The 20738-nt window shown below is 37.0% G+C and overlaps 1 protein-coding gene across 1 annotated transcript in view; it reads right to left on the reverse strand.

Annotated features, from left to right (window-relative positions):
* The window catches only part of fat-spondin (extracellular matrix protein f-spondin), a 431834-nt gene that overhangs the window by 342488 nt on the left and 68608 nt on the right, over positions 1-20738 (reverse strand). Inside the window, exon 2 of the mRNA XM_066727852.1 lies at positions 4039-4293. Coding sequence (XP_066583949.1) covers positions 4039-4219 — 181 coding nt within the window. The 5' untranslated portion in view covers positions 4220-4293. The remainder of the gene's footprint in view (positions 1-4038; positions 4294-20738) is intronic.

Raw genomic sequence — 20738 nt, forward strand, 5'->3', positions numbered from 1 at the left:
TAAATCCTTTAGATTTCTTCCTACGGGGACATGTAAAGGACTTAGTGGAGGATCGGCGTGATGGTAACGAGAACGAAGTACGTGAAGCAATTATAGCGGCCTTCAATACCATCTCGCCGGACATGGTGCACAGGGCTACGCGTAGTGTAGCGCAAAGAGCTCAAATGTGTTTGGAGCAACGCGGCCAACAGTTCGAGCATTTGTGATAGTTCTAAATTATGATAGTGGATTAGGCCTCCTGGGGATACCACTTCAAAAAAAAAAAAAAAAACGCACTGAGCTATCTACCGCAAGGTAGTGGGTAAACGATAGCCCCGAAAAGACATTGTTAAAATAAAAAGAAGCAAATTTGAAATTATAAATGTCTTAATTTCATTACCCCGATTTCCCTTTTCCTCTGCCGATCAAGCGCGTAGAATTATCGAGCTCCCAAGGCTATTCATTCAACAATAGGCCTCGATTTAAAAAACAGAAAAAGCGTAAAAACATTACATTAAACATAGAGAAATTTAACTTTTGCAATTGTGTTTTATCAAATTTCTAATTCTTATTTCTGATTTGTTCATATTTTTATGGTGAAAATAAGTCCAAGCGCGACATAATTATGACTTTTTTAGCGACATTATTAATGAATGAAAACTGTTAATTATACTCTAAAATTGGCGTAATTATATTGTTTGGACTCATTTTCATCGTAAAAATACATACAATTGAAAAATGATAATTATTAACTTCTTATTTGAAAATTACTAAAGTTTAAATTTTTGCTTGCGACTATTGTCAAGAGTGTTTATGTTTTCATTGTTTTTATGACGCTCGCTCTCGAGACTCGGTCGCTCGGCTTTCGGTCACTATCACAGTCTCAAGTGGGTGTGTCCACTGCCCGTGTGTTTGCATTAGTATTAACTTTTACTGAACCTTAGCGTTTATGGGCTAACAATGCGACCAATAGAATCCTCCGTCTAAGGAAATCCAATTAAAACTGAGGATCTTTAATCGCTAATAACTTTTTAATTAAGGGTGCTAGCCACAAAGTGTTTTGAACTTTTTTACTCGAAATTTTACCCTCTATCCGAATATCCCGGATTGGCCATAGTTAACCGGACACCCTGTATATACAAATTATATTCATATTACTATAAGTGTTTTTAGAGTTTCATGTACTTTTATATGCTGTTAACTTTGTTGAAAGTTTGATTAATCAACCATATTTTGTTAACATTTAAGATTTTAAAAATATTGATTTAATCATTTACAGCACTCAGCGAGTGGCCTGCAGCACTGGCCTTTCCCAGCTTAGCACTGTTAAGTTTAAAAAATTATTATTAACAAATTAGTCTATCTCTAGATAGGATAGTCAGATCTTAGTGTTTTAGGCTTATTTTGCAGCACTCAACGAGCACTCTGCAGCACTTATGTATTCATACCCAGCACTCTTCCTTTAAAAATTTCCAGAAAAAATAATTCTTTTTTTTTTAAATTTAAAATGAAAATAAAAAATTAATATTCGGGAAATATAGACAATTACTAAAAGAAGTCAGCACTGCGGTCAGAACTCATCGGAGCTTCTAATGCGGAGCCAACTTCACAGGGGTTGCCTAGATCTCTTCTTCTTCTTTGTCACCTGAAGAGGTACAATTCTGATTTTTGCATCGATATTATGCTCTTCATTCTCCAAGATTAAGATGTTGACCGACATGTCATTATCCGTCTCGAATTTCGGGATCCGTTTTAGCGCAGTCGGAAAGGTTATGCTACCGACATCTAAAACCGTTCGAAAATATGGATAAGAGGACGTGCGCTTTGGATTAGCCGTAGGTTTTGCCGGATAGAGTGCCACCGTCACGGACCACGCGAAACATGCATTATCACTGGTTTCCAAATTTATCAGAGATTTCCTACTTGTGATAGCAGATGGTAGATTAATTCTACAACCCGCGTGCAACGGGTTAAATCGATTAATGTTAACTAGTAAATAATGGATTTTTTGTAAAGCCCATCCACTATCACTGTCTTGAAATTCACTTAATTTTTTCATAACAACGTCTAAAATATTTTTCTATACCAATCACTAAAATTATCAGTTTTATATAATGTTGCGTTTGTCGTACTAATGTTTTTTTCATCACTATTGTCCTTGGAGACGAATTGTCCGTTAAATACACAATTGACCTTAACCCATTAACGTCCAAAATGTCAAAATTTCTTGCACGTTTTCAAAGTGATTTTGTCCTATGTAATTGGCGTTGAAAAAATTCTTGAACCACATATTCTGATGTAAAATTGCATGCTCTTTCAGAATCCGTTGCCAGAATCATGATAAAACTCACAGGAAAAGAGATATGCTCGATTGAAACATAAAAAACACCTAAATTTTCGAAAAAAACAATTTTTAGGATTTTTTTTCGAAGTGTTACGGTGAAGATATCACCTTGCGACCGTGATCAAAGGTGATCATGGGAGTTGAAGTTTAACAGGGAATTTTTTTGTTGACCTTGAACCATCGCTTCTTTACAAAATGGCGGAAAAAACGAATTTTTTTTTTCAACTTTATCAATTTTTTTCTCGAAATCTATGGACTTTAGAAAAAAATTCATAAGAACAAAAATGTCTTAGAAGCACTCGAGAAACATCCTAAAATTTTTTCAGAATTTTTTGAGACATTTTTGAAAATTCCATTTCACAAGTTTCCCGGAAAATCAAAAATTGTCTCAAAAAATTCTGAAAAAATTTGAGAATATTCCTCGAGCGATTCTAAGGCATTTTTGTTTTTATGAATTTTTTTCTAAAGACCATAGATTTCGAGAAAAAAGTTGATGAAGATTGAAAAAAAAAATTCGTTTTTTCCGCCATTTTGTAAAGAAGCGATGGTTCAAGGTCAACAAAAAAATTCCCTGTTAAACTTCAACTCCCATGATCACCTTTGATCACGGTCGCAAGGTGATATCTTCACCGTAACACTTCGAAAAAAAATCCTAAAAATTTTTTTTTTCGAAAATTTAGGTGTTTTTTATGTTTCAATCGAGCATATCTCTTTTCCTGTGAGTTTTATCATGATTCTGGCAACGGATTCTGAAAGAGCATGCAATTTTACATCAGAATATGTGGTTCAAGAATTTTTTCAACGCCAATTACATAGGAAAAAATCACTTTGAAAACGTGCAAGAAATTATGACATTTTGGACGTTAATGGGTTAATATAATACTTATTTGTTGACTACCTTAGAACAGTTCATATGCCGCGTCACCGAAAAGGTAAAACGACTTGAAAATTAATCTACGAATAAAGCCGTATTATTCCCCAGACTTTTCAACCAAATGGGTGCTTTCGAATATCCTTTTAAAAATAGGCAGAAAATGAATTTCATCAGCACCAGGATCAGGAATGTAAGACATTAGCAGGTAATATTAATAATCGACGTAGTTGCATTCGTGTGTGTATATGCGTGTACGACAATACGATCGAGAGTGAAGTACAAATTTCTTTTGTTTTTTGAAGGAGAACTGTCAAGGAAAGTGAAAGTAAAGTAATTTTTCCAGTGAATCAAAGCCCTGATTTATCGGTTTAAAATTGATTTATCTCAGAAATGATGCTTTTCCGAATCTTAGAGTGTAAGACTTTTCGACTTAGTTTAGTCCTAAGAATATGTGGTTAAAATTAAAAGCATCATTGCTGATACACCCTGTAGATATTAAGTATTACTTGATTTTATCTTATGGAGCTTAAGAAATTCTGTAACTGAATAAATTTTGTTATTTATTTTGTATTTGAATTACAAGGCTATCTATTCATTTCTAGTCTAATATATCCTAATCATTCTGTATGTGTAGTACGTGCCGTATCTGGGCCCTGTGACCTCTTATAAACGAAGGCTGCTAGTGGTGAAAACTTAGGGGTCTTTTGTTTATTGTTATTTACCCTTTGATGGTTTGTTTTATGTCAGGTCTTAAAACGCGACCTTTCATGATGTTAGTTAACTAAGAATATCCTTCATTTTGTCGTTAATTGTAATTATATAAAAATATAGTTTGATATACCTTGTAAACTGATTGTATACATTTTATCAGGTGTATAATAATCCTCATTTTCATTAATAATAATTTTAAATCCTCCATCTGATTGCGTTTTAGCAGCATTTGTTATTTGTAATGTTGGTCTCAAGGGACAAATGGCCTGAACGCAGGCAACACTGCACACTCCTAATAGTATTAATAACATTTCTCTGAAGTTATTATATTCTATTTCTGAAGCTCGAATTTGAGTTCTTTCCACCTTAACGCAAATTTAGTTATCTAAAACACAGTAAGAAATATATGTTAATTTATACATTTCCATTTGAATTCTTTATATTCATTCATAAAATATTAACCCTTAAAGCGCACACTTCCTATTAATATCATAAAATGTACGTGGGGTCTAAAAGACCATAACTTTTCATAATCTTTACAAAACTTGTATTTTCAAGTATTCTATTACGAAAATAATAATGTTCTTTTGAATCGATTTTTCACAATTGACGGTACAAATACAAAACTTTAAATCCTATAAGTTACAATTAAAGCATATATTTTCTTTGGGGTATTTATACCCCTAGTGCACTTTAAGGGTTTATAATCAAGAGAAAAGCAAATAGAATACCACATGTTCAATATTAAAGTTAAAAATAAGTGGGGCGTATAGTACCAAATATATTTTAAAACCATTTTCTCATATATTTTTGTTTTGCATGCTGTACAAAATTGAATTAGCAATAGATGGAATAGGAGATTTTAAATAATGTAAGTTTAGTTAACAGAAAAATAAGGCGATCATTCAATAAATATATATTGTGACGCTATTGTCTATCCCGAAGGGTAGAGTAGAATAGTAGAGGGAGTAACCCCTCACAGATTGCGTTTGCGTCGCAATAGGCGACTTCCTATAAGACCCGGGTGCCTTCGATATACTATTCATAGAAAATCGAATATTTATTTTAACAGAGGGGGTTCTAACCCTCGTACACGAATGTAAGGGATGAGGTGCTAACAATCATTACTCCGCATTTCGGTCAAGCTCGATTTATTCTGACTCTAGTCTTATTTACAATGATCACTGTTTCTACAAAGCTGCTTAAATTATAATACGCAAAGTCCCTAATGTGGCAGCGGCCTAAGCTGTATGAACGCAGTTGAAGTCCCGATGACGTAGTAGCTAGCCTCGTGCTCGAGCCACTATTCGGCGTTCGCGACGGAATTCACTGAGTCGCGCGGTAGTCCGCGCGCCACCAGTGGATTCCTGAGCCAACTACTACGCGACACCATGCGGGTGAGTCCCTACTCTCGCGCATGCGCGTTGCTTGACGGTTATTCGCACTAAGTTCCTGCGTACTCGATCACAACAACCGTCCCGAATTGTTTTGATTTCGTACTTATGGCCGCGAGTCCTGACGAAAACGTACTAAGTCCGCGGCCTTGAACCGACTCAAAGGAACGATCACGTTAACCGTCAAACTGATAATGAATTTATATAATCGCGAACACTCTTTTTAATCGCGCCTATACACAAAAGCTAATTCGCCCTAAAAGTCCGACGGAATGACCACTCCGCTAAGTTGCCCGCTCACCCTTGACAGGTCTGCAGGGCCAGCGGTTCCATATCAGACCGATTGGAGCTATGAGCCATTAAGCCCTAGCATACCACGGGACGTCACAGGACTTTTCCTCAGAACGAATATTCACCCTTATCTATCCAGCCACGGAGGTCTTTCTTCTCCCTCTCTCTCTCTCTCTCTCCAGATGCCCAGTGCTGACCTTTAGAGCTGTAGGTTTTCCCTTCGTCCGGTATGGCTTCTCGGCAGGGCGCCAGTCGCTGCACTCACTATTGCACCTTTGTTATTTTCTGTCAAGCGGCGGCTGTTACTCTTTCACGAACAGTGTCGGCGGGGGGGAAACAACTCGGCACTGTCTCACTTAAGACCTCCAAACTACATGTGTCGGGGCATGTCGCGGAAGCAGGCAAGGCCCTGCGCCTGTCCCGCCGCTGCCCCGCTACACCCATCGTCCGACACTAGGGAGCCGACAAGTTATCGATCCTAGATCAATAACTCATCGGTTGATAACTTCCTAGTTCGTACACGACCCGCCTATCTAGCGCTTGAGATTAGCAAAGCGCTAGATGGCAGCTATTGTAACGCTGCGGGAACGCAACGTTACAATATATAAAACAAGATTAGCAGATATATTAACAAGCTTACAATAATAAAAAATATAACACCTTAGAAAATCTCTCTAAGTTCCTGACAATGTGGCATAAGCTAGCTATTCGTAGATGGCGCTATGGCCGAAATCAAGGGGTTGGCATAATTTCAAGGTCGCGAGATAGCGCTGTAGCCGCAAATACTAATATAGCGTTCGTACGAAGAAACTAAGATGGCCCATGGGCTGAGTGAAGCTAAGATGGCGCTTGGGCCGAGTAAATCTAAGTAGGCTCGTGTGGCCGTACGCAATGGGAAATTGAATCATGTGCTATTCATCTATAGTATACTATATTACCACGTTAAAGTACAGAATGAAGTTAGTCAATTTGTAAAACAGAATCAATTTCCGGCTGTGTACCTACCTTAGAATGATTATCTGGAGTTTACCCACCCCTATTTGCCAGGATGGTCAATGTTCCACAGGAAAGGAGTACGGTACTGGAGATCCCCCCAGTAGCCGTAAAGAAAGTGGAAAGAGGTAATTTGTAACGTTATTTCCGTCAGTGTGAGGGGCCACTCACTCTACGGGTTTTCCATTACCTTCTCCCGTCTCTATCTATCGTTAACAGGGCGCCAAATGGTCAGTTGGGTGGCCAACAACCCTACGCTATCATTCGAGTCTTTCGACTCCATTCTTCATGCATCTTATACAACTTTGCGGCCATGCATTTTGACGGTAGCGGTAGCCACGGTCGCTCAGTATGCTAGGTCGTGGAGAGAGGGGAGGGTTCCTTGCGGTAGTCCCTGCCTCGCAGACCTATCTGCTGAGGGGCATATATCTATCCCTCACCACCCACACACAGGTGGTGGTAAGGAGTGCGGGAACATACGGTATCATTGCCAAGCATAGAGTTTGCCAGGAATGGACCACCACGGAGGCAATGCTCGCGGTCCGTCCAGCCATAGCGCAAGCCTATGGGATTACGGAGGGAACCGGGACACATTCCAGCGGGCTAACTACGCCCCTACACAACCCACTATTCATTGGCCGGTATCCAGTCATGACGTACGTACAGGCTGGCCTATAGCACACGCCTCACGTACGCGAACGGACCAATGGCTGTTGAGTGCCGCGTCACGCTCTCACCAGCACGCACGAACACATCAGCCCAGTCCCATAGTTGCGTTCCGACCAGTGCTGTTAGATCGTGCCGGATTTTTCTTCCCACCACGCGACTGTAGTCTCACTAAAACACGGTCAGCCAGTAGCATCTGTGAGACATACATACCCATGCGCTTCTCCCTAGTCACGTACACCATTGCAGCGATACGTGCGTACCTTGGCTGCCTTCGCTGGATCTCGGACGGATCCGGCACAACTGCAGAGCGAGAAAGAGCAGTATAGTTTTCTTGACCCTCTCACTCTCTCCCGATCTTGACTGTCTTTTAGCCAAGAAAGCGTGGCAAAATCCTTTTCGGCCAGCACGGCGAGTGTAGTCCAGTCAAATTAATAAAAATTATTACAAAAAAATCTTACATTTTGTTCTATTTTTTTTTAAGCGGCAAATCCTAAGGAGTGAAAATTTGCAAAATTCAAACTCCTAAGGGGTTTGCTAACGGGGGGGGGGGGGGTGTAAAAGGGGTAACCAAAAATAATTCGACTCCTGCATTGCGTAGAATAATTTTTTTTTTATTTAACTCAGAAAAATATTTTCTAAAACTATTATTGGACAATATTTTGTGTAGCGAGATCGGTTAAAAAGTTATTCAGGAAAAAGGAATACAAATTTTGCATTGTTAACTTATTTAATTTAATATTTTGAATCCGGCTATTTTAATTGAAAAGAAGTTTAAATACTTTTTGTAGGGTATTTAATTAGCTAGAATCCAAGTTAGTTAAAATATGATTTTTGTCAAATGGAACCTTAGGTAGGGTGCATCGCGCGAAGTTTATTATTTTAATGACTTATTTTGCTCAGCGAATGAAGTACACATCTTTACTTGCTATTCTTTATGTTTTAAAATTGAGCTCCTCGTGTTTTTAATATATTTACGAAAAATGCTTTAAATAATAAACTCTTTTCCACCCTAGCCTGGAGGTAGAGTGGGAGGCGCATTTTTTTTAACGTGGTATCCCCAGAAGGTATATTCTACAGGAATGCTTTTTTAGCCAACTTTAACACAATTATAACGAAATTTGTTAAAGGGAACACTGCCAAGAGACGCGCATTTGGAACATTGGTGGCATGGCCTAGTTTTGTCTAAATCGTCGGACAGTATTTTATTTTAGCATTATAATCTGTTAATAATTGCATTTTTCATTTATTATTGAGTCCTATATGTTAATGGTTATTAAAAAAAAAACATCCTTACAATGAAATAAAATAAAAAAATTTTATACTTTGCCAAGACTCGAAAACGAGCCCGCCGCGTGACAAACGGTAACGTTACCATCTGCGCTATATCGCTTACTTGGTGCACCAGCGGCAAAACAGCTTTTTAAAGACGTGCTACAATTCTTTCATTAACCCGTTATAAACGATCAAGAATTAGTAGCAATAATAAATATATTTATTTACACAACATTATTGCACTAAATTTATTATGTTTTTCATTTGAAGCATACAATTTGCATGAAGATACGACAGTTTAAGAGGGTTCATGCAATACTCTAAATACAAAAATATTCATACGCTCAATTATCATATATCAATTGAGTAATCTTATAATATAAGTTACGTGTAGTCGAATAATTTATGGTAATTGAGCGTATGAATATTGTTGTATTTAGAGTATTGCATGGACACCCTTAAACTGTCGTATCTTCATGCAAAATGTATGCTTCAAATGAAAAACATAATAAATTTAGTGCAATAATGGTGTGTAAATAAATGTAATTAGTATTGCTGCTAATTCTTGATCGTTTATGACGGGTTAATGAAAGAATTGTAGTAAGTCTTTAAAAAGCTGTTTTGCCTCTGGTACACCAAGTGAGCGCTGTAGCGCAGATGGTAAGGTTGTCGTTTGTCACGCGGCGGGCAAACGTGTTTGAGTCTTGGCGAAGTTTAAAATTTTTATATTTATTTTCATTGTAAGGATTTTTTTTTAATTACCACTAACATATTGGACTCAATATAATATATAAAAAATGCAATAATTAGCAGATTATAATACTAAAATAAAATACTATCCGACGATTTTGGCAAAACAAGGCCAGGCCACCAATGTTCCAGATGCGCGTCTCTTGGCAGTGTTCCCTTTAACAAATTTCGTTATAATTGTGTTAAAGTTGGCTAAAAAAGCATTCCTGTAGATTATACCTTCTGGGGATACCACGTTAAAAAAAATGCGACTCCAACTTTACCTCCAAGCTAGGGTGGAAAAGAGTTTATTATTTAAAGCATTTTTCGTAAGTATATTAAAAACACGAGGAGCTTAATGTTTGAACATAAAGAATAGCAAGTAAAGATGTGTACTTCATTCGCTGAGCAAAATAAGTCATTAAAATAATAAACTTCGCGCGATGCAGCCTACCTAAGGTTCCATTTGACAAAAATCATATTTTAACTAACTTGGATTCTAGCTAATTAAATACCCCACAAAAAATATTTAAACTTATTTTCGATTAAAATAGCCGGATTCAATATATTAAATTAAATAAGTTAACATTGCAAAATTTGTATTCCTTTTTCCTAAATAACTTTTTAACCGATTTCGCTACAAAAAAATAGTCCAATAACACTGGTCAACAAAAAAGAAAAAATTTTTTCTTTCCTATAATTGTGTTGTTGTTTCTATCTTAAATTGACGTGTATTTTTTAAATTTGGCAACAGTTTTTCTCTAACAGCTTTTGTTTTTGAGTTACAGCTAACTACTCTCATTTACTACTTTCATCTACATTTGCGTTTTTTATTGGACACTGCAATATATGTTGTTGCTGTTTTCGATATGGCTTCGTCAAGAAGTTGTGTGCTTAATCCCGATTCTTTTGCCTATATTTGTGGTGAATATGTATTTGCAAAGTATCGAAAACCTATATCGGACTTTGTGAAAACTGCGTATCATCAATACTTTAAAATAAAATTGTGTAATCAGGATAAGCCGTGGGTTCCTCATATTGTATGCCAAAAATGTGTCGTATGTCTACGATTTTGGTCCAGTGGAAAAAGAGATGCAGTATTGTTCGAAACACCCATGATTTAGCGAGAACCTCAAAACCATCATGACGACTGCTACTTCTGCGTTGTGAAAATAAACGGAATTAACCGTGGCAATCGAATTAAGTGGCCATATCCTAACTTATCTTCTGCTCAACGACCCCAATTAAAATCACGAGAGGTACAACCCAGCACATCTAAATCTTCTAATGATCCAAATCCCTGTGAATCCGAACGAAATACAAGTGAAGATTCTAATTAAGACTACAAATTAAGCCAAGAACCTCAACCATTTAATCAGAAAGAACTAAATGACTTGGTAAGAGATCTAAACTTACCGAAAGAAGCTTCTGAAATATTAGCATCTCGTTTAAAAGAAAAAAATTTGCTTACTCCGGAAATAAACATTACATTTTATCGTACCAGAGAAAAAGATCTGTTACCGTACTTTTCTCAAGAGAAGGATTTAGTTTTTTGTAACGATGTTAGTGGTATTTTGCAACAGATGGAATTAAAAAAGTACCAACCTAGTGACTGGCGTCTTTTCATAAATAGTAGCAAAAGAAGTTTAAAGTGTGTTTTGCTTAACAACGGCAATAAGTACGGATCTATACCTATCGCACATTCGGTGACTTTAAAATAAGAATATGCAAATATTGCTAAGGTTATGGAAAAAATTAAGTTTGAAGATCACAAATGGTTAATTTGTGTTGATCTAAAAATGGTTAACTTTCTTTTGGGTCAACAGGGGGGATATTCGAAGTTCCCTTGTTTCATCTGTCTTTGGGACAGCCGTGATAATGAACACCATTGGTCACAAAAAGACTGGCTAGTACGGGCAGAGCTAAAAGTTGGTACCAAAAATGTGATAAACACGCCTTTAGTTAGCCGAGACCGTATCATACTTCCACCACTGCATATTAAACTCGGCATAATGAAGCAGTTTGTGAAGGCGCTTGATAAAAGTAGCAAATGTTTCAATTTTCTTTCACGCAGGTTTCCAGGATTAAGTACAGAAAAATTGAAAGCTGGTATTTTTGATGGGCCAGAGATCAGGCAACTCGTGAAGGATTCTAATTTTGTCAAATCAATGACTGAAGTCGAATCCAAAGCTTGGAATTCATTTGTTTTGGTTATGAGTAATTTCCTAGGCAAAAAGAAATCTGACAACTACGTGGAGCTTGTTGAGGCCATGCTATCGAACTTGAAAGAACTAGGGTGCAATATGAGCATAAAAATCCACTTCCTGCACTCGCATTTAGACCGATTTCCACAAAATCTATGTGATTACAGTGAAGAGCAGGGTGAAAGATTCCAACAGGATCTTCGGACAATGAAAGAGCGTTATCAGGGGCGGTGGGACTCACATATGATGGCAGACTACTGCTGGAGTTTGCAACGAGATCTACCTAAAGTCGTTCCTTCAAGAAAATCCTATAAAAGATCATTTCATTGTATTTGATAAAAAATTTGTTTATATAATGTATTAATTTTCTGTATTTTTTTGTCAAAATAATAAAACTGTATATTTCAAAAAGTAAAGCTGTTAGCAATCTTCTAGTATTTTTTTCATATTCAGGGCCATAGAAATACTTAATAGCAGAAAAAAAATAAAGGAAACAAGACTTGTGTTGAGCAGTGTAATAGTTGTAGAGAATATTTGTCTAAGTTAAAAAAAAATCATTATTCTATGAAGTACAGGAGTCGAATTATTTTTGGTTACCCCTGTTTCACCCCCCCCCCCGTAAGGAAACCCCTTAGGAGTTTGAATTTTGCAAATTTTCGCTTCTTAGGATTTACCACTTAAAAAAAATGAAACAAAATTTACGATTTTTATATAATAATTTTTATTGATTTGACTGGACTACACTCGCCGTACTGGCCGAAAAGGATTTTGCCACGCTTCCTTGGCTAAGAGACAGTCAAGATCGGGAGAGAGTGAGAGGGCTGAGAAAACTATATTGCTCTCTCTCGCTCTTAAGTTGTGCCGAATCCGACCGAGATCCAGCGAAGGCAACCGAGACACGCACGTATCGCTGCAATGGTGTGCGTGACAAGGGAGTAGCGCATGAGTAGGGATGTCTCACAGATGCTACCGGCTGACCGTGTGTTAGTGAGACTACGGTCGTGTGGTGGGGAGAGAAATCCGGCACGATTTAACAGCATTGGTTCCGACTACCTGCTATGGCATCTGCGCACGACATTCGCACAGCGTGCTTAAAGCGCGTAACCAGCGTTCAAGCCAGACTCGATGTTCTATCTCCCCTCCTCGTGGGGACTAATAGACACGGTCATTCTTTTTAGGACTCCCCGAGGCCGCTTGTCCTTATTTCAGGTTTCCTGGGTTGTTTGGCATGGCCCTGCCTTACTTCTCAGGGCAACCTGGACATCGTTTCCTGGAGCGCCGGTCTTTTCATCCGGGCCTCTGCCTGTCAACGTGGTCTATCCTTGACGATAGCTATTATCCATTCGTGAGAGCCAATCTCACGAGTCGGTAACGTAGGGATTAATAATATCCACTGTTCGGTAGCTTTTATGTTCTTTATTCGGTATCTCGTATATGTAACGGGGAATTTCGTTACAAATTTCAAAGATACCTTGAAATTAAGATGGGTTGGCGATGTGAGAGATCTCTCACGTGGAGGAAAATAAATGTATGTTTTGACATATTACCAATTTAGTTGAGATGTTAGGTATCACTGGGATATTATGAATGATGCCTGGTAGTGATGCACTACTGGCACGGATGCATTCCGATATAGTCAAAACAACGTTTAAGGTGCATGATGCTCCCTTTTATAAGCAGGTGGAGTGCACGTTTTGTCTGTGAGAGAGACGCAAGTGCGTTTCCACCTACTGGTAGATCCTGAACTAGTCGATATCTAGTGAAAAAAGCTCCGGTGTGAGCTATGGATAGTAGAGAGAATTTTCTCCGAAAAATCACTAGGCCAAAATGGTTACTGTGCACGGTTATCTATACATTATTTAGTATATAAGTGATTCTCGGATCAGCGCTCGCTTAAATTGGAATATAATTACTCGCTTGAAACTTCTGTTTGAATATGTTGTAACGTGGCCAATTCCACGAGTCTTGGTGGCGTCACAAAACAAAATAATTATGATAAACTTCCTCAAACTCTCGGGTATGATATCCCGATTTAACGGGATCCCTCACGCGTGCTTTACCGACAGTACAAGTGAATAAACAATTAGTTTAATAAATTTCAAATGCGGATTGAATTGAACAATTGGGCGTTTGTAAGAGTGTCCCAGTCCTAACGAGTCAAACGAACTTAAAAACACTCAAATTAGTTGAAAAATAACGCTGTACCATTGTGCCGCGTTCTTGAAGAGAGGTTACTATTGGTTATTTCCACTTCAAGAACGCGGGACAATGGTACAGCGTTATTCTTCATCCGATTTGAGTTTTTTTAAGCTCCATTGACTCGTTAGAATTGGCACCTTGTCATAAAGAAGCCCGTTTTTGCAATTTGCTTCGCATTTTACTTTTATTAAACGAATTGTTTATTGACTTGTACTGTCGGTAAAGCACGCGTGAGGGATTCCGTTAATGATTATTTTATTGTATTGGCATACGATATCGATAATTCTTATGGGCATGTTAGGGTAAGACTTTACAGCCCGAGGTCAGAGGAAGCTCCCGAATCACCCTGGGAATCCGCCACGACAAAAGGATTGTAAATACTAACCATTTTAGTTGTAATATCGACCACAAAAAACAAACTTCGCTTGTAAAACAAGACGGCAAGTAAATAAATCGTCCACCGTAAACAATATAGTAAAATACAATATTCCGATTGAAAAAATTAGTGAAATTCAAATGTTAGGGAAGTTTTTAATTTACTGTGGCAAAAGTTAAAATTTTGAAAAAGAAATAGTAACACAAACTAGTTACTTGCCGGGGGCCCGTAATGTTCATACGTAAGTCGCTATCTTACAATAAAAGCGTTGCTTCTAATTCCAAAATGTGGCTACTTAATGTCATTGCATAGAACGGGTCCCCGGCAAGTAATTTGTTTGTGTTATTATTTCTTTTTCGAAATTTTAACTTTTGCCACAGTAAAATTAAATACTTGCCTAACGTTTGAATTTCACTAATTTTTTTAGTTGGAGTATTTTATTTCACTATATTATTTACGGTGTTCGATTTATTTACTTGCCGTCTTATTTTACAAGCGAAGCTTGTTTTTTGTACGATCTTATAACGTTTTGTAAGAATATAAGAATTAAAACTAAACAATTGTTTTAACTCATTTAATCTAATAAAACATTTTTCAATGTCCTCATCGTAGCATAGTGTAAAGCTTCAATTCAAGATATTAATTTATCAATCCATTAAATAAAATACAAATGATTGTAATACTGATTTCTTATATTAATTACACTTTTAGAGATTTTTATTATAGTATTCTCTGACTGTTTGAATTATATTTCCAACATTTTTTGCTCAAAATCATCTTACACCTCTTCGCTATCAAAAATTTACTTCTAAATTTACCCCTAAATATACCTTTTTTTAGGTGATACTTTCAATATCTACTTTGTATTAGGGCTCTTTCTTTGGCAAACTAGTGCCATTTATAGTTTCTTTTGATTAATGTAAACTGTAAAAAATAACAATTATTGCGATGGGAGCTTGTTTTTTAGGTATACTGCTTTCAATTTCCTAAATTTGTATTCACAATATGCTCCATCGCATGTAAAATATTGCAATCATGAATTCTTTTCATCTTTACACATCTACATAATTTTATTATAATTTTCATCAACTATATGATTTCCAAATCTAAAATTGTATGTCTAAAATCATCTGCAAGTCCTTCACTCTCTGTTAAAAGTGTAAGCCTTTCTATGTGTGTGATTGCTGAAATATTGGGGAGAACCGAATCATTGTAACGAGTGTTTGTTTAGTTATTTAAACTATATTGATAGTCTAGTTCTAATCTACGTTGACAATAATAACATGAAGGATCTATTATGGTTATTGGCTACAGGACTCTGTCTACAAAGAAGAGATTCTAAGAAGGAGAGGGGGGGGGGAGTGAAGAAGAGAACAAGAATTTTCAAAAGGTGACTTGGACGAAGGACAAAAGTTCAATTGCTAACCAGCTATCGAAGAGTGTAGTTAAAACCTTGTAGTATTAAAACGGAATAAAGGTAAAACTGTTAAGAGTTAAGTCTAATAAGTAAATCAGTATTCCTATTATTCCCAAACCTTACGCGCAGTTATTTATACACTCTCAAGGATTTTCTTATAAATTAATTCATTTTTCCATAATTTATCTTAGCTGTTACTGTCAACATCAACTTTGCATTATGGCACTTTTTCTAGCAGACTAGTGCTATTTATATTTTCTTTTCATTAAGGGGGTATCCTGCTTTAGAACGTTCAAAAAATCGATTTTTTTTTTATTGCTTAAATCTATTCCTTATATGTAAAAGAACATATATCCGAAGTTATAGAGTCGGATTCGCAGTATTTCCGAAGATACAGCACTGAACGCAGCGGGGCATCGAGCAAGTGCCAGTGCTCGGTCAGACTGAAACGCGCGCGCTCCTCCCCTCGTCATCGTCTTGCATCCTTCAAACATTCTGCTCGATTGATTGAGGAAAAAGTGGAGGAACATATTCGTCCAATCTACGAAGAACTTTCGAATGACGATCTCATGACGCGATGCTTAGGTGGACACACGCAAAATTCGAACGAATCGTTCAACTCCACTGTCTGGCGCATAACTCCGAAACATCTCAATTCTGGCCAAAAAATCGTAGAAATTGCTGCGTATATGGCTGCAGGAGTGTTCAATGAAGGATACTCAGCAGTTCTGCATACCATGCAATTACTCAATTTGAAAATTAGCCAACAATGTAAAATGTTTGCGGATAATGTCGACATACAACGGATTGAACGAGAAAGAAGACGTTCGTCTCTTTCCAGTAAGGAAGCTCGTACGGCCCGTAGACTTGAACAACTTCAACAAAATGAGTTCCATGAGGAAGCTGAAGGTCTATTGTATGGCGCAGGAATAGCTTATTAACGAATTATTGCCGTAAGTAGTCGAAAATTAACATTTTTCCAGTTGATAAACTTCAAAGCGCTTTTTCTCGAGTTTTCGTTTTTCCACTTTTTCTAAACTGGCGGGCGTGTTTGCAAAAAACATAAATTAGCTATCGTAACGATCCGAAGTTTTATAGCTTCAGTTTTATCTACTCTTCTATATGAACCAAAAAGGTTTTTGGAAATAAATTTCTAAAAGACTTTTTCAGCACATTGAAGAGATTTTTTTCTCGTAAAAAGCACTTTTTGCTTCAAATTCGGAAAAAATTTCAAATTTCACAATTTCTTCGGATTTTTCTTGGTTCAAGTAGAAAATACATTTATAAAAATGAAATATTTTTTTGGCTTTCTGTTTCAGATCAAAATTAAGAGCTCTATCACTCCCGCCAATAGAAGACTCGGATTACGGATTGCCCAACAAATGTGTCTAATAATCGGTTGCATTTTGATATTTTTCTGTAAAAAAATTTTTTTATAATGTTCAATTATATACTAAAATATTCCTGAAAGTTCGCTGGAGTTGATTATTTTTTTATATCTTAAAAAAATTCCCTATAAAACGGTTTTTTAGGCCTTCCAAAGCAGGATACCCCCTTAATATAACCTAGGAAATACATGAATTAATACAATAAGAGCCTCTCTTTCTTATATATACTGATTTCAGTTTCCCAAATTTATTCACTGTATGTTCTATCACATGGAAAATATTAAAATGATGACTTCTTTTCTGTTACATTTCTAGATGATGTTATCATTATATTTATTATTTATTTAACTTATATTTCAAAGAGTTTATGCCAAAAATTACCTGCAAGTCTTTCACTATCAAGAGTTGGCTTCCAAATTTTCTTACTTCTCTACCTTTTTCTTAGGTTTAGCTATTAACATTAACTTAGGATTATGTCTTTTTTATGCCGAAATGGTTTCATTCTAGCTTCTATTATTTAATACAATATATAAACTACAGCAATTAATTCAATAGAAGCCTTTGTTTATTAGGCATATTGCTTTCAATTTTCTACATTTTTCTAATAACGTATGCCTTCTACATATTTAAATGTGGAATTTGAATAAGATGATGGTCCATACACATTTATCTTATTTAAACTTCGTTTCAATAATGTTTTTATTATATCTAGCCCAATATATTCTGATAGCTTGTTTCCTAGCAATGACAAAATAATATGTTTCTGTTAATTTAATCTGAAAAAGACATTCCACAAAGTACCACACAGTACTAAATGACATTTTATAAATTTTATGTTAATATACTTATCTAATTCCTTAGGTTAACGATGACCCAATTGCATTAATAAAAATAATACCTCTATAATTATTTAATGAGGTTAATGGAGAGTTTTACTAGGCACCTCTATTCTCAGCAACATGTGACAAAAAACATTTTGTTTTAGTTTCACCTGAAAATGACACTGCTCTAAGTAAACAAAATAGAATTGTCCCTTAGTCCAATTTGCTTATGCCAAGTTTGCTGTTCTCATAATAATGTGTTATGTACTGTGACCCTGTACTATTTTAAGATAGTACATGTTCACTAAAACAATATACATGTCTTTCTATAGAACCATGAGACATATTATGGTCACAGCATCAAGGCCATAATACCGTGTCATATACGCTAGGCCTACCTATCCTCTGTAATACAGTATAAAGTTCGGTGATTGATAAGTCATAAAAGTAGAGCAACGATCGTGGCCCATAAGTCGTGTGTTAAATGGGCCTAACGAACTACGGCTTTCCGCAACTCCCGAACATTCCAGTTGAATTTTCGGAAGAAGTCGGACCTTGGGTCTGATTGGTGGTACCAATAACTTAATCGGCTCCGCCAATTAGATTTAAAGTTATGAAGAGTTGGGGGTAAGGGACCAACAGCTCGTTGCTGGTGTCTCCCGATTTTTGCGACACTCGTAATCTAGTCCTGAAGGAGATCCGTCGCGATTTTGGCAACTCGTACTTTAGTCCTGAAAGAGTTCAGACGCGGATTTAAGGATTGTATCGGAAAGTGTGGCGACTGCTCTGCTCTGCTCTGCTCGACATCGCTCTGCTCTGCTCGACGCCGCTCTACTCTGCTCATCGCTGCTCGGCTCTACTCTGCTCTTCTCTGCTCTGCTCTGCTCTGCTCAACTCTACTCTGCTCTGCTCGACGCCGCTCTGCTCTGCTCAACGCTGCTCGGCTCTACTCTGCTCTGCTCGACTCTGCTCTGCTTCCGCCGAGGGATCCGGCCGCCTCCGTCAACTTCAGCGGAAAAGGTTAGCGGGAGTCCCCAACTCCTAGAACTCCTTATACTACGAGTAAAATTCGGAAAACGCGCTTGAGAGCCGTGAAACCGCCAAAAACCACGAATTACGAGTTAAACCTACTCCCAAAGTGCGTGAATTGGGAATTAGAGACATAACTTGAGAATTGGAATAATAGTCTAATGTCGAGAAAACTTTGAGATTCGCAATTAATTCAAGGACCAATTCATCTATGGGCTTCCAGATATGAAATGTATATAATTTTATATGTAACTTACGTTAAGTTCTTTTATCGATTACCGTGTATATAATACCGTACTAACGTCTAGTCGTTTCCGAGTATTTGGATATGCGCTTACAGTATAGTTCATGGGTCGAATTCGGCTATAAAGAGTGATCGGGATATTCGTTCAGTTTCGAATTTCAGTTACGTTCAGTATAGTTTGTCGCGTTTAACCAGGGGTGCATCGCGAGGTCGAATTCTCCCCGAAAGGAGCTACTTCGTTCGATCACCTCGTGGGAGTACAGTTCGTTTTTCTCGTTGCAAGGAACCCCGGAGGTGAATTCTCCCCGAAAGGAGCTACTCCGTTCGGTTCTCTTCGCGAGAGTATCGTTTCGTTTTAGTTAAAAGGTCGCAGGAGAAACACCTGCCTTGAGAAGGCCTTTATTTAATTGATTAGTAGTTTTAGTAGAGAAATTCGTTGGATTGATCCCGAGCACTCCGGAAAACCGTCTTCCATGCCCTTTCGAATTATAGTTTTGTAGAATACGAATAACGATCTATGCGCTATGCAATCTAACATATACAGCCATGTCCTTTTGGAAATATAGAAACTTTATTATCGAATATAGTATGTAGTGATTTGACCCGAACTGCCAAATCCTTTCGTATTTCACGTTTCAGGGACTCACCCACTCTCGGCTTCCGCAATCCTACTCTTATACTCACTGAGCTAGTTGGCATTTTAGTTTGACGATTATAGTATTTTGCGATCACTACAGTACAGTGGTTCTTTCGGGAACCTGGCGCCCAACTTACGTTTCAGATTTTGATTGAGTTACAGTCTACGAATATCCAAGGGTCAGCCAAAATTTTTGTAGTGTAGCAGTACATAGAATAAACATACATAACTCATTGCTACAATAAGCATTATATAATTAATATTATTAATATTATTATCATTTGAAGACATAATTAATAAATCTAAATCTATCATAATTATATTAAAATATCAATAGCCTCATTGTAAAGGAGAAATACTCCTAAAAGCGACAAATTCCTAAATGTAATACGAAGCGCCAGACGCAGCTCGTTCACACTGTCGCTAAGGCTAAGTCCCGACACGTGGCAAATGCACTTCGACGGCAGTCGAATGTTCTAGAACAATGACGCATTTGACCATTGGGACCCGCAAATGTTACCATATGAGGTAATGTTTGACGCTGCACTTTGAGGGTAAGAGCCCCAAACGTGCAGCCCCAAAAATCAGTTCGAGTCTACAGCTAAGAGGAACCAGTCGAATCTTTTAGGACCTTCAGTCCTCCTACCTCTTAGACTTTTCTAGGCAATCATTTGCCTCTTAAGTACACTATTAACTAGCTCATAGCTCTTGGATAACGAATTGTATAGAAAGAGACATTGTAATAATTCATAATAAATCTTTATTATACAAAAATTTCTTAAGTTTGTCGTGAATCTGCGAACGAACCACAACAAATGTTTAAAACTGAAAGATATTTTTCTTTACATTTTAACTATTATTAAAGGTTGAAATTACAATAATGTAAGTAATATGACAATATCATAATACCTGCATTATCAATCTGAATTCTTTACTCAAATTCAATATTTGAAAGAATATAAATTATTTCATTTGCTTACCAGCATTTGAGTTTGTACCATCCTCATTTTCTCCATTTCTCGGTGACCTAATGTACTTAAGACTAAGAATCTGTAACAGTAGAGTATATCTTTGTTTCTTTGTAAAAATCGACTATCATATAAATAGCTCAAATCCAAGTGCTGTTTAACTTGTATTCTAGGCAAATGAAGGTTCTTTCAATATATC

This window comes from Prorops nasuta, unplaced genomic scaffold (assembly GCF_024137725.1).
Source record: "Prorops nasuta isolate Cenicafe-Biocafe unplaced genomic scaffold, Cenicafe_Pnas_1.2 PNAS00001, whole genome shotgun sequence".
Classification (NCBI taxonomy): Eukaryota; Metazoa; Arthropoda; class Insecta; order Hymenoptera; family Bethylidae; genus Prorops; species Prorops nasuta.